The 15,534-nt window shown below is 41.3% G+C and overlaps 1 protein-coding gene across 7 annotated transcripts in view; it reads left to right on the top strand.

The window, feature by feature from the left end:
• The first annotated feature begins 10,818 nt into the window (after window positions 1-10,818).
• The window catches only part of ddc (dopa decarboxylase), a 120,623-nt gene continuing 115,907 nt past the window's right edge, over window positions 10,819-15,534 (top strand). For 6 of the 7 annotated variants that reach the window (XM_086038623.1, XM_086038625.1, XM_086038628.1 and 3 more), the window contains exons 1-2: window positions 10,819-10,976; window positions 12,354-12,562. In XM_086038623.1, coding sequence (XP_085894749.1) covers window positions 12,362-12,562 — 201 coding nt within the window. In that variant the 5' untranslated portion in view covers window positions 10,819-10,976; window positions 12,354-12,361. The remainder of the gene's footprint in view (window positions 10,977-12,353; window positions 12,563-15,534) is intronic. The other variant, XM_086038624.1, reaches the window with a different exon arrangement.

A 15,534-nucleotide genomic window follows, 5' to 3' on the forward strand; every position in this document is an offset into this window, starting at 1 on the left:
GGGTGTCTTGGAGCCATCGTCGTCCTCCTGGAACACTCCTGTCCTACCTGTGGAAAAAGTGATGGGGAAGTATCGCATGGCACACGATCTCAGGCGCATAAATGCAATAGTCACCACACCTACTAGTCCCGTGCCAAATCCATTCACAGCACTCAGTCTTCTCGACCACACGCACAAATTTTTCACCGTCATTGATTTGGCAAATTCCTTCTTCTGCCTGCCGCTGGCTGAAGAAGGGTGAAACATGGAAGTGGTGGAGGCAGAAAAGATGGAAGGAAAACACTCAGCACAGGAGTGGATGCCCTGACCAATTTGTGGGTAAAAGCATCCGTGGATGTTGTTAAATGCACTGGAGCAGTTAATTATTTTAGTTGCTTCGCCGGTCTATACCGATGCGATTGGGGTTCCACGTGGGGTGCCAGGTGAGTATAAATTAGTTGATCAAGTTGCGGCCGGATTTGAATCTATTTTCTTATGGGTTACCCTTAATAAAAATGTGGATCGAATTAACTATCTCCATTATAATCAGCAGAGGCTGACCAACTACACGGCAGACGCAGTGGCCGCGATTCATGGGCAGCTGGCTGCGACTTCCCTGGTGGCCCACCAGAATCGTATGGCGCTGGACATGCTTCTGGTTGAGAGGAGCGGAGTGTGTTCCATGTTTAAGGACGAGTGTTGCACATATATTCCAAATAACACAGCCTCACTCGTGCACTCCAGGGGCTAAGGACCCTCTCTTTAGAAATGGCATCACACTTGGGGCTGGACGAAAAGTGCTGGTAAAGATGGATGTCTTCCTGGTTTGGTAAATATAATGGATTGGTAGCATCAGTTTTGGGATCACCGATTGCAACTATGGGCGTCTTTGCTCTTTGCGGGTGTTGCTGTATTCCGTGCATTCGCTTTCTTTGTAATCGTGTCATTATTACTGCGGTTGAAGGTAAACTTGTCATGGTCCCTGCGTATCAAATGCCAGTAGCTAAGGTGGGACCTTCAATTATGTTACTGTGTACTGATTCAATTGATACGGATTCGGAATAAACTACCAGCTTTGGGGGTAATGCGCGACAAGAAGTAACATGGTACAGTAATATATTACATATAGCAGTGCTGAAGTACACGCTTTACACTCAAAAGGTTTATTACAATTGCGGAGTCTGGTGGCACGAGGCAAACTCTTTAAATCTTTTAATGTATTTTGTCAAGAGGGGCGGTTCATTGCCTCACTTGCGCAAGGGGCTATTGGATTGAGCAATCACTGCAGTCACAGTTACTTGTAGGTCTGTGAACATCACACAGTGAAGTTAGGCTCCTTTTAATGATTTTGTTTGTGTTCAAATAATAGACAATAGCGTTAATGGCTGAGAAGCTATTGTTTTTGACACCAATTATGGTAGTGGTTTCATAAAATAAAATGGAAAGCAATCACTCAAAATATAAGTAAACCAAAGTAAAGAGTAACGGAAAGATTGCTAACAAATAAGAGTTATTGTGCTTTTAGATATGGTTTGAATGAGTATAGTCCCGTTAATCGCAGGATGTAAGACAGTGGTCATTACAACTAACTGAACTTTGAATGACTAGGCATTATTATTATTACTATGATATTTTCTTTGATGAACTTTATCAATTCATATTTCTGCTTTTATTACACACGCTTTGTCTATCTATCTGTTTGTGTTGTTAGATCAAATGTCAATTATACGTCATCAAGCACTGTTTGTGTGTAAATTAATTTTAGAAAGTTGATCACTTAAAATATGCTTTACAATCTGAGATTATTTATTTAATGGATAAAATATCAGTTCCAATATGTAAAAATCATTAATTCATTAATTATCCATACCGCTTATCCTCACAAGGGTCGCGGGCGTGCTGGAGCCTATCCTAGCTGTCTTTGGGCAGTAGGCGGGGGACACCCTGAATTGGTTGCCAGCCAATACGTAAAAATCATATTCATACGAATATTGATGAAGGGCCCCACCAGTGAGTCAAAATATTTAAGCCCCACTTTAGAGTTAATTATGCTCCTCATTACGAGTTAATTTTACCAGCTACAGCATGGTAACAAATTTCAGATTTTCTTTTTCAGAGTGTCAAAGTCATTATTGAATAAATTAACTTCTGCTTTCAAAGAAAAAGGTAACTTAAAGTTAACAGTAACACATTACTCTACAAGTAGAATTATATTGTGAAAAAGGTATTGCTAATCTGGGCGACACCACTTTGGTGGTGTCGTGAAAGGAGGGTAGCTCTTTCTCAAAATACAAAATATCAACTTCCACAATTATGTCGGCCTCAGTAAATGAGGACGTGAAAGGGATTGAAGGATATGGGGGATTTGAGATTAGCCGGTATGATAGCTTGATCTAGTCAAGTGATTATTGTATTGCAGATGGACAATCTTGGTTTTATGTGAATTAGTATATTAGTGATACATGGATCAGATAGTTATTGTGTTATACATTTTTGGTAATGGCAGTGCACATTAATGGTCATCATACACAATTAGCTAAATATCTTTACACATAAACAGTCATAAGACAGTGTCTTGAGTAAACTCACAGACACACACACACACGCACACACACGCATGCACACACCAACAGGCATTCATTGTTATGCACACTTTTATCCGTACACGCAAAAACATACAAGCTTGTGGAGGGGAATGTGGCCTCGAGTGTTTCACAGGGCTAAGTCCTTGGGACTCTGGAGCCACCAACCAAGGGCAGGACTCGAGGCGCCAAGATGACCGAAGACGTGCAGTGACACGCCATGGAGGAAGAGTTGAGTCTACCAACATTTCTGATTAGATTCTTCTGTTAGGGCAGTATGATATGTATGTGAGGGCTGCATTTTAGATAGCGCTCTTTTCTGACTGTGCGTCACGGGTACGAGTCCCTCGCGAGGTTAAGAAAAGCAGCCCAGTTTGACTTTTATTCCTGACCTTCAGAGACTGAAAGAAACAGACGGAAAATGTAATCAACTTGTGTGAGTCTTTATTATTATTTTTATATTTGAATGCCTTCTTGAAAGATAAAACGAACATGCAATGAGTTGTTTTTGTGAATTGATAATTGGGCTTGCGCCCTGGTTACCCAAACCTAACAACTCCAACACAACCCATGGGTCAAACTAATCTTAAGAATTTGGAAAAGGATTTTAACAAGACATGATCTGACAAAGAGATTGGGATGTTGAAATGGTGTGCGTATGATTCAGATTTTGTCTCCAATAAATTTGACCTTAGGTTTAGGAGTTGGACAACAAAGGGTATAACAGCTTTATGTAAGATAATAGCGAAGGAAAAAAACTTCTTAGCTTCGAAACACTTAGGCAAAACCACGACCTAGAAAGACAAGATTTCGATCGATACCTACAGATGCGACATTATGTTGATATGAAAGAGAAGGATGCGAGATGTGTAGGGGTGGATCTGTTAGATATGTTTAGAAAAGCGTATGATTCGAATATCGAGGGCAAAATCATTTCATATTTGTACAAGGGTCTATCCAATCTCAAATCAAATTCTACATCCTATATTAAAAACAAATGGGAAATAGAAGCAGGGCTACACATATCAGAAGATGAATGGACAATGTTATGGAGGTACCAATGGAATTGCACCAGCTCATTGACCTGGAGAGAGTTTGGTTGGAAAGGATTAATAAGCTATTTCGTCACACCGATTCAAAAATCACATTATGCTAACAATGCTCCTATTTGTTGGAGGAACTGTGGTAATTACAATGCACATCATTACCATATTTTCTGGGATTGCCCCATTGTTAAAGACTATTGGAAAGATATTCACAAGGCATTACAGAATATATTTAAATGTGTAATACCTCTGGAGAGTAAGTTTTTGTTGTTTGGACTTGTTCCCCAAGAATGGTTAAAAAAAGGACAAACTATTGGCTAGCATTCTGTTGGTGGCTGGTAAAAAGGCCCTCACCAGGAAGTGGCTAATGCAAGAAAGCCCATCACTAAAAGGGTGGGTGGACATCGCTATGGACATTTACAAAATGGAAAAAATAACGGTGTATGTGAATCACAGAAGCGGACAATTTGTTTCTCGCTGGGAGAAATGGGTTGATTTTGTTATCCCCCTGAGAACGGACTTTATTTTTGACAATAACTGAATATTATGATAAGAAGAGATCACTCCCTATTTGTATATAGTTCTTTGGAGATTAGTCGTGCAGCATTGGGTGTGTAGCACACATTATTATTTCTGTATTTGTTTTTCCTGATTTCTCATTTTTTGTATTTTTTTTAACATTTTTTTTATTCTGTGTTTAAAAAGAAATACCCAATAAAAAGTTTATTAGAAAAAAGAAAATGTTCTGGGGCTGAGGCAATTGTACCCTTCCGACCGCGACTCCCCGTGTCCGTGATTGACGCCGCCGCGAGAGAGATGCTAACGGCAGAGGCTTTTTAAGGATCGTTAGCTGGCTAATTTACTTTTCTAACCTGCTGTCGACACGCTTCAAACACGCTTCAAAATGCGCCACAAGTACTTTACTACTTACCATAAAGGGACCGAGATGACTAGGCTATGCATTTAATTTTATTGCCAAACTAGTTTGCTTTTGCAGCAGCAACGAGCTGCATGCTGCATCCTCTCCCTCCTCTCCGTGTGGGAAACTGTATGTCATCGCAACATGTCACATAATGGACCTATCAGAGCAGCAACAATTCCTGATGGGTGCATGGCATGTGTTGCAGACCTGTCACCAACAGCACAATGCATCGGTCACGTGAATCAATGCGGCAGTTGTCGCTTGTGCCGACGCGGGAGTAGAAGTAGAAAGATAAAAAGAAGCCTTTCACTGAGTAGGCTGAGATGAAATTTGGCCACCTCGCAACCATGTCACATGCATGAGGGCCGATTAGTGGGCCGGACTAAAATCCACTTCCGGCCATGCTTAGTCCACTCATTATTTTCAATTTGTCACCAAACGCCCCCCTTCCCCAAAAATGGGCATCCGGCCCGGCCGAAGGGTCCGACCAGTCCGGCCCAGGGACGGACTGCCCAGCTCTGGTGTTCGGTCGTAATTATGTCTTCGTCTTCTCTGTGCTCGGCTGCTCACGTGTGTGGCTGCATGATGCAATACCCCAGCCAGAGGCGGGCAACTGCCTATTGTGGTTCATTCTTGGTCAACCATCGCCTGTAAGTGACTTAGACAATTGTGTGTAATGAGCATGCAACATTTATATAGGATCTGAATTGTGGATGATTGTAATGTGTTGTTGACTGAACATACTAATCGCGGTTGCTAATCGCGGTTGCTAATCATTAGCATGTTTGCCTGTTTGTGGTTTATTCTTGTTCAACCATCGTCTGAAACTAACTTAGACAATTATGTGGAATGGCATTTGTATACAAGCTGAATTGTGGATGATTGTAGGTTGTTGACTGAACATACTAATCGCTATCGCTAATCGCAATCGCTAATAATTAGCATAGGCTTATCTTGTTCATGTCTATGAAAATACATGTGTATGTAATGCATAGCTTGATAGTATTTTGTGTTTCTTGTGCAGTTTCACAATATATACAGGCAACTTTGCTGCACACCTAGAGACTGTGGAGTTTGTTTGTGAATGTTTAGCTGTTTCAATAAGCTGGCTTCCTCGACTAGCAAGGCCTTAACAGTCAAATTGTCTTTTTATCATACTATTTTAATTACTTACGAAACATTAGACTTTAACCATTTAAATTATTCATACATTTTAATAGCTTTTAAGATGTATCTTATGTTTCTTTATGTGGGTTACAATAACATGTGAAATTATATAGCTAAAGCACCTGCAGAGGGAGGGAAAACATCATAAATACAAGTCAGCACTAACAAGCCATGACAGTAATTCAGTGATCCCTCGTTACTTCGCGCTTCAACTTTCACGCCCTCGGTGCATCGCAGATTTTTCAGAAGCATCTCATCTCATCTCATCTTCCACACCGCTTATCCTGCACAGGATCGCGGAGAGCCACGGAGCCTATCACAGCTGACAATGGGCGAAAGGCAGACTACACCCTGAAATGGTCACCAGCCAGTCGCAGGGCACGCACAGACACTGAGCGGGAACCGATCCCACGCTGCCCGCACACAACTCAGGCGTGTGAACCACTACACTATCAGCGACTCTTTTTCAGAAGCATTCACAACAAATTAAAAATTAAACAACACAGCCATATCGGCAGCTTTATTGCAGAAAGGCGCATTGTTTTGAAATATGAGTTGACTCTGTGGCTTTGTACATATCCGCAGGCACTCATAAAAGGCAGTGACTGGTTCCCAGCGCGAGCTCGACCAATGAGAGCACAACTGGATTGACTTTTTCCACACACTGTACTGTACGTGAGCTGATTGGGTGCGGATCATCACAGCCTCTCGCTAGTATCGTCCACTATTCAAATGTGCCATTGATTTAGTCAGAGTCAAGCTGGATACTTTCTCATCCATATTTGTAATGATGTGTTTACTCTAATAAAGTTTTGTTAAAATTGGATAGTACTGTACAACAGCTGTGTTTATAGTCGTGAGCGCAGTGTAGCGCACCCCCGGTCGGCCAGCGGCACGGACGACTTAGACATCACTAAATAAAATATAAAATAAAAAGTGTTTGTTAGTTTTGTCTTAGGTTGTCTTAAAACAGCTTACCTTAACTACAATCCCACGTTGCATTTTATCCAAAAGATGTTTGATGCTATTGAGTGAAAGTTAAGGCATAATTCACTCGGTGGCTGTGCTTCTTCTTCTTCTTCTTCTTCTGCTTTTTCTTCATTTTTAAATGAAATAGGAGGCAACAAAGGGAAGAAGAAGAAGAAGAAGAAGCAGGCAAAGAAGACCCGGCCATTTTTACTTTCACTTTCACACAACGACGACGACGAGCGTTTTAAAGTGCAGGATTGTACCTTTGGATAAAATACACTACGGCATTCTAGTTAAGGTAAGTCAATTTTATGATAAAAATTAAAACTTTAACGAAGTTTTTAGCGAACGTTCCGTCGTAATTGTCCGCTGCCGCGGTTGAAGCTAAAATTCTTCTCACAACCGGCAGCTTGGTATTTATTCTTTTTTTTGCATTTTTAAAGTTAAATTGATTGTGTAACAAGTATTTAGAAGTGTGGGAACGATGTCGAGGGTTCACAACAGCGTAACAGAGGCACAAATACCCCCAAAATAAAACTGTACAATAATGTACAATAAATATCATATAAAATAATAATCATAATCATAAGTCTGACTCTACTTCGCAGTTTTCACTTATCGCGGCGGGTTCTGTCCCCCCATTAACCACGATGAATGAGGGATCACTGTAATGTGTTAATAATTTCACACATAAGTCGCTCCAGAGTATAAATCGCGCCCCGACCAAACTATGAAGAAAACCTAGACTTATAGTCCGGAAAATACGGTAAGCAATCTTTAGCCATCTAAATTAGTACATTTTCACAAGTCAATGTTATGTATTTTAGTGTTAAGTGTTGCCATTAATGGTTTGTGGAAAATAGGTCATGTTGTGTTTAACCTGGAGTACTAAGATTTCCAATTCCTAAACGCAACACTCGTGGGTAGTCACAGCGACCGTGTAATAGCATTTCCTATTGCTGCTAGATGTTTGCTGACTAATGCCTCCCTCCATACTCCATAGAAGATGCTACCATATGTTAGCGTACCGCAACAAGACATACAAAGTAGCCTGTGTGTGCTAACTGAAGCCAGCTTTCAGAAACGACTGTCCCAATGTGAGAAATGAAATCGGGCATCGATTGCTAATGCTAGCGCTAACTCGGAGCCATGACGCCATTACACACAATGCTTCTGTTTACATCACGGATTACCACTACTGCGCATATGCGATGTAGAAAAGCAGGCCGCAGGATATGAGGCTTTTTCGAGAGAAAAGCACAACGGCAAATAATTAGATATATAAATAAACATCCACTATTAAAATGAACTGTCGACGATTTTGAGCCTTAAAGTGTCACGTTAGTAATCTAATCTTGGCAGTTCTAGTCTCAAGTAATTTACCCAATGTGCGTATGTCATTTGTTTACAGCTGGTTAACATGGCGTTGCGAATCGATTCTTTTATTTTTTACATCGATGCATATTTTAAGCATTCATATCAACCCTAGTAAGTGTACAATATTTATTATAACAAAAATAGGCCAAAGGAATTTACATTGATCATTATTTACAAGGTATTACAAAAAAAGTCACAAAAACGGGTCAAAATCAAAAGGCCTCAAAAGCTGCAACATGCAAACTATGGATACAACCTGAACTGACTAATACAAAACACACAACTATGCACACAGTACTTCAAAATACGGCCAAACCGTAACAGCATCGTACCTATTGAACAAACATAACTGTTTGTTGTTATTGTCCTTGCCTAGGCTCACATATCCTGCGACAGAGCATCAGCCAGAACAGTATTTGGGCTTTTTTTTGTGTCTTATTTCTAAATTGAAATCTTGTACGAGCAGGGACATTTGTTTTTGAAAACCCATTTTTCATCCGCTGCCAGAACGAGAGCTGAGGACCCCTCGGTGTACAGTATTAGCAATGGTGTACTAGCGCGCAAGTACACTCCTTCGTCTGGTGACTTAGGCTGGAACTCATTCCACCAATTAGTTGGGTCCCAAAAATTTCATCCACAAGTCCTTAACATCGCCAATAATAGTTTCAGTTGTCATTTAGGGATAAAAAAAAAACATACTATCGCATCTTGCATTACTTCTTTTGGTATTCCAGGTATTGTCATTCATGCCATGTACAATATGTCAAGTCAGTGATAAACCCAACCACGTAATTACCCCAGTGCCTTTGCATCTAATTCCCACAATCGGTAAAACTTTCGATCACATAATTCTTGATTGTGAAGGCTCGCTCCCCAAAACAAAGACCTCGGCCTGCCAAGGTCTATTCAGATGGATCAAGGCAAAAATTTCGTGTCCAAATTGTTTGCCCAAGTCCTATGTTGTCCATTAAACACCAGAAGTCCAGTTCATATCATCTCCAATCTCAGGGTGCGTTTGAGCGCTTCCACCAAACATTGAAAGCCATGTTGCGGAAAGATTGCCTCGAGTCGGGAAAGGAGTGGGACGAGGGATTATCTATTCTCCTCCTTGCGGTGCGCGAGAGTGCAGAAGTCCACAGGCTTTAGTCCCGCGGAATTGGTATTTGGTCACACTGAGTGTGGTCATCTGCGGTGGCTTCGGCGGAGGGACGCTACCCTCTCGTCTACTGGGGTGAAGCCCAATGTACAGACGCCAAGCCGGGGGGCAATAATGCCCACACCTGCGCGGCACCTCTTACCTTGGGCAACTCCAGAGTGGAAGAGTGTCCAACACCTCCCGAGAGGACTGGTACCAGAGCCCAAGCTATGTGTGGAGGTGAGCCCGACTATATCTAGTTGGAACTTCTCACCCTCACACACCAGCTCGGGATCCTTTCCTGCCAGATAGCTGACATTCCATGTCCCAAGAGCTAGTTTCTGTTGGGGATCGGACCACCAAGGTCACTGCCTATAACCGCCACCCAGCTCACATGGCACCAGACTCCTCCCACCGGTGGTGAGCCCATGGGAAGGGGGACCCACGTTTCCTTTTTGGGCTGAGCCCGGCCGGGCACCATGGGTGCAGGCCCGGCCACCAAGCGCTCGCCAACGAGCCCCATCTCCAGGCCTGGCTCCAGAGGGGGTCCCCGGTGACCCGTGTCCCGACAAAGGGGTCATTTGAGCCGTGCTTGGTCTGGTCCCTCACCTAGGACCTGTTTGCCATGGCTGACCCTGCCAGGGGCATAAAGCCCCAGACAACTTAGCTCCTAGGATCATTGGACACACAATCCCCTTCACCACGGTAAAGTGACGGCTCATGGAGGGGACAGATAAATGTGGGAAACACTGTGCCTGTAATGTCCTTCTTTGATCAGGTTATAGGTGCATCGGTGAAAGACATTACTGCTGATCACAAAATGTGCAAAAAATGCAAAATATCAGCTGATCCGATTCATCTGATCAGATCCGTGTATAGTCTAGTTTTTGCTTGTGATCATTTAGAAAAGGAAACAAAAACATTAATATAAACAGTGCAGTGTCTTACGGGAACTTGCGCCCACAATTGGTTACACTGTACATCAGAGCCCTCAGGAATAAGGTGCACAGAGTTTATGCCTGGACATTGACATGTCCATTTATAACCTTCTACTTACTTCCAATAATGAACGAAATCCCATTCAATTTAATAAAATTTTTCTTTAAATAGACAGACAAAATGTTTCTGCAGATTTTAGAAAATATTGGAAGTAAATTTTACTGCTGTCATCATGTGTTACATCATCAATGGAGATTAGCACAACCCAGAATAAACCATGCAAGCCCAAGCAATGACATTACCTCAGATGAGTGCATGTTGGGGCTCATGAGAAGATCCTTCCAAAGCTTTATCCTACTCCTCACACAGGTAAAGGTTAACTGTACTTAAACATTGCCCATAAAGTTCATAATAATTCAATGATTGCCCTTTAAAGAGTCAAACATTGAATAAGGATTTCCATATCCTTTTGTTAAGAACACATAAAAGAACCATAAAAAGGTCATCATTATCTGTTGGTAACATTGTTTTATGTAATTGTTTTTTAATCTGTTTGCTTGAATGTGCACTAAAGGATGTCTGTTAAAGGTCACCTATGGCGGCTGCTCCAGGATCTGCTTGTAATTCTTTTTTTTTTCCTTACATGGGAGCTCTCCGCCTATTGGCTAGCCCACTGCGGGTTGGTGAGGTGGGAGTCGATAGACACGAGATAAAAGAAGAGAATGTGTCTTGCCCTGTACACACCCACACATCTCCTCATAAACACACTCACGTCACTGTACATTTGTCTTTTTTTTAACAACAAAAGGCGAGGAAGAGATCCACGATTTGCCACTTTTGGTGCTCTTAGTCCTGGAAATGTGAGTACACGCGCACACACACTCCACACACACGCATACACACGCCTGCACACCCCCACACCCACACACATCCGCGCGCACGTAATAACACAAAAACACACACGCACACACACACATGCACATTTGTAATCCTATTTCAGATTAGTGTAAGGATAATGACCTCTCAAGTGGAGAAAGGGCGAAGTACACTTGTTGCACGATAAAGCATTTGTGTAGAGCAAGGGCTATTATTTATTTTCTGTTACATACTTGTGTTACAAAAAATACGGAGAAATTGTGTATTTTTCACACCTTTTTAGGGTGACTATAATAACAGGCAGGTTATGGACACATGATATGATACTCATTGTAATCATAGTTGTGGTGAAAAGTGGGACCAAAAATCCTATATTAAATTGAACCTCGGGTACAGATTGTCTCTTCATATAATACAGCATTTTGAAATCGTTCACCACTCCGATGCAGGAGCTGAATAAAAAAATGTGCATTTTACAAATAGAATATTGTTACATTTGTAGATTCTGATTTAATCAAACCTTATGTAGCTATACAAGATAACCAAATTCTTGAAATTTTCACAATGTGAGTTCCATTTGTGCATGACTGAAAATACAACCATAATGTGACATTATTTAGACGTGAGCATTATTTGTATTGGCTTTATTAATACAGAGGTTGCGCAGGTGTACCCTAAGATTGTGACCAATGTGTGCTTATCAACAAATGTACTGATTTGGAAATTAATTAAATGTAAGTCAATAATTGAAAAGAATAAGATCTGTACTACTCTTTAACTGGTATCTCATTGTGCTGCAAATGCTTGCAAACCTAAAAAATCGGATGTTTTCGTCCGGGTTCGTAAAATGGTTGTCAAATGTTGCAAAGATGTTCGCAGACAACCAGTTTTTATTGACACAAAGAAAATTGGTTTCTTGTCGCCAAAGAAACAAAATTTCAATGTGACAAGAAAAACTTCTGCAAATATCTTTGCGACCTTTTACATTTATGAACTCTGACGAAAACCAAAAATTCGCAACATTTCGCAGCTCAATTATGGCACTTTTCCGTAGCCCGGTCGCTTTTCCATTAGACTTTCACCTCTAGTGAAATGTTACGGTGGAACCCCACATGCTGCGAGTGTGCAGGCTTTCACACTTAAATTTATCCTGCCCCCATCCCGCCCCGCACCTTTTGTAATGGAAAAGCAAGGGAGGCTATGTGGAGTGGTGCCGGGCCAAGCGAAACGGTGTGGTGTGGGGTTAATGGAAAAGCAGCATGAGATACCTTCTTTACAGCATACCTTGATAAAAAATGCAGCTGACACCATTTGTTACAAATGAAAAATGCTGAGAGATTTCTGTTGTGTTCATCAAACAGTACGTATAATGAATGCAGAAGAGTTCCGGCGTCGAGGAAAGGAGATGGTTGATTTTGTAGCCGACTATTTGGAGAACCTGGAGCAGCGAGCAGTCTTTCCAGATGTAGAGCCTGGTTATCTCCAATCCTTAATCCCTACTGAGGCACCGCTGGAACCAGAGAACTATGAGGAGATAATGAAGGATGTGGAGCGAGTCATAATGCCTGGGGTAAAGTTTTTCACACTTGTTACTCTCATTTATTGAGGCATTTTACAGTGCACTGTAAAGCTTTGACTGTAAAAAGATACAGTTCTGGCAGCAGTGATCCAGTACTACTATATTTTCCGGACTATAAATCACAGTTTTTTTTCATAGTTTGGCCGGGGGTGCGACTTATACTCTGGAGCGATTTATGTGTGAAATTATTAATACATTACTGTCATGGATTGTTAGTGCTGACTGGTGACTTATGTTTTGCCTCCCTCTGCAGGCGCTTTATCAAACAAAACATCATAAATACAAGTCAGCACTAACAAGCCATGACAATGACTTCTATATCATTTCACATGTTATTGTAACCAACATAAAGAAACACAAGATACATCCCAAAAGCTATTAAAATGCATGAATAATTTAAACGGTTAAAGTCTAATGTTTTGTTAAACTAACAGGCCTTGCTAGTCGAGGAAGCCAGCTTATCCAAACAGCTGAACATTCACAAACAAACTCCACAGAGTCTAGGTGTGCAGCAAAGTTGCCTGTTCATATTGTGAAATTACACAAGAAACAGAAAATACTATCAAGCTATGCATTACATACACATGTATTTTCATAGACATGAACAAGATGAGCCTATGCTAACGATTAGCGATCAAGATTAGCATTAGCAATAGCGATTAGTATGTTCAGTCAACAACCTACAAGCATCCACAATTCAGCTCGTATATAAATGTCACTACACACAATTGTCAAAGTTAGTTTCGGGCGATGGTTGGACAAGAATTAACCACAAACAGGCAGCCATGCTAACGATTAGCAACCGTGATTAGCATTAGCGATAGCGATTAGTATGTTCAGTCAACAACACAGTACAATCAGCCACAATTCAGCTCCTATATAAATGTTGCATGCTCATTACACACAATTGTCTGAGTTACTTACAGGCAATGGTTGAACAAGAATGAACTACAAACAGGCAGTTGCCTGCCTCTGGCTGGGGTATTGCATCATGCAGCTACACACGTAAGGAGGAGCACACTCAGCACAGAGGAGGCGAAGACATAATTACGACCGAATACATGAATACTTTTGGGGACTTGGAAACATTCTACATGGTCTGGGATAAATAAAAGACTTATTTAATCGATCTACAACCGTTTTGGTGAGTTTAAAGTTATCTTACCGTAACTTTCTTGTATGCTACATGTAGCATCGTAGCTCGGTGAAAATGATGTGTACTAAGCGCACAATTTCCTCCCAAAATGCGACGTATACTCCAGTGCGACTTGTTTTTTTCCTCTTTACTATGCATTTTATGGTTGGTGCGACTTGTACTCCAGAGCGACTTATAGTGCGGAAAATATGGTATAATTTTCTATTATTTTTTTTACCAATTCAAACCATTCAATCTTTAAGCTGCTCATCTAATTTCTATTTTTTTCAGTATCCCAAGCAAATATTTTTGCAAACTTTCAAAAAAAAATTGCCATGGCATCTGTCTGCATTGGCCACATGTGTCTTTATAACATGCAACACAACGTACAGTGGCGTTATTGCGTCATGTTGTATTGGGGGACTGTGGTTGGCTTTTTCTTAGTGGTCTCATCGGTCTCAATCATTCTGTTCATGCTGCTAAGAATGTAGACAGTCTTGTTCTGTTTTGCTGCATATGCTGTCAGCATGGCTCCAGTGGTTGAAAACACCTAATGAATAAGATAAGATCAATTGTTCTTTTCAATTTTCACTTGGAAGTCTTGATGAAAAACAAAAGTCTAGAACAACAAAAATATCTGCAAAATACTGTGCTGAATTCGTTATGATCCATCCGTCTTATTGATTGAGGAGGTTCCCAACGAATCTTGTTCACTGTGCAAAGGATGGTGGTTTGCCGACATAGCAGTCGTCATGCAAGCAACAGAGGTGTAAAAAAATTGTCTGTGGTGACAGTCCTGCCCTTATCCATGAATGGTTCCATCAACTACATTATCCAACTTCATCCCAAATAATTGATACCACGTTCCAGTGCTGGGCACATCTATTGATTTGTGAACAGAAATGTATGCAAATTGTTACTGTCTGCTTTTTAACCAAAGCTGATAGAGTTTTAGAGTAGAGAATCTCACAAAACCCAACACTATCAAGCCAGGAGGCTGCAGTCAAAAGCTTTGCACAGTAAAGTGGAGAAACCACCAATAAGGTGCTGGCGAATATGCTAGCAGACCCTTCATTGAGCCACAGCAACCAGGTCAGCGATTGGGTACTCCCACATCAAAACCTGACAGAAAGTGTGTCAAGCTAAAACATCCAAATGAATACAGAGACTTTGCAGGAGCTACCCTTACCCCTGCTTTTCGATGAAAGAAACTTGCCAATGTCAGAGCTCCCCTCCTCAATGATTCAACAGATGATGGCTACATTTACAAATGGAACGATGCTCACGGAGTCAGCAAAGTTGTTAGTTAGGAATCTACACACGTTTTGGCAGCATTCTGGTACTTCACTGAGTTTTTGAAAATCCTGGTAGCCCTAGTTAAACACCTCCGTTTACATGGGGTAGGATTGTTATAGTGTTTGGTCTTTGACTATTTGCGTCGACCTACCAGTGTTCTGAAATTCCTTCTTCCCCGTCGAGACATCCTACCAATGCTTAGTGTACTTGCACACGCGTGCTCATGATGCCTACAGAGAGAGGTGGGGTCGCCATCTCCGAGTCTGACCCTCATCCAAGTGGTACCACAGTGATACTCACCGCACCACAGTCAGATCGGCTAAGTATACAAATGAAATGAAATATATTTAATGCCCACATAGAGTACAAGTTTTTCTTTTTATTTGCACACTTGGCTTGCCCATGAGTGTTAAGTAGCATGCTATAAACTTCATTATTGTATTGTATTGTATTTTCTTGAGGTTCTCCAAAATAAGAGGTCTTTGGTTTCAAGCTCCTAGGTTTGACATTTTTCAAAAATGTCCATTGAGAA

Source organism: Filicampus tigris, chromosome 8 (assembly GCF_054856515.1).
Source record: "Filicampus tigris isolate MCC_2025a chromosome 8, RoL_Ftig_1.0, whole genome shotgun sequence".
In the NCBI taxonomy this organism is placed as follows: Eukaryota; Metazoa; Chordata; class Actinopteri; order Syngnathiformes; family Syngnathidae; genus Filicampus; species Filicampus tigris.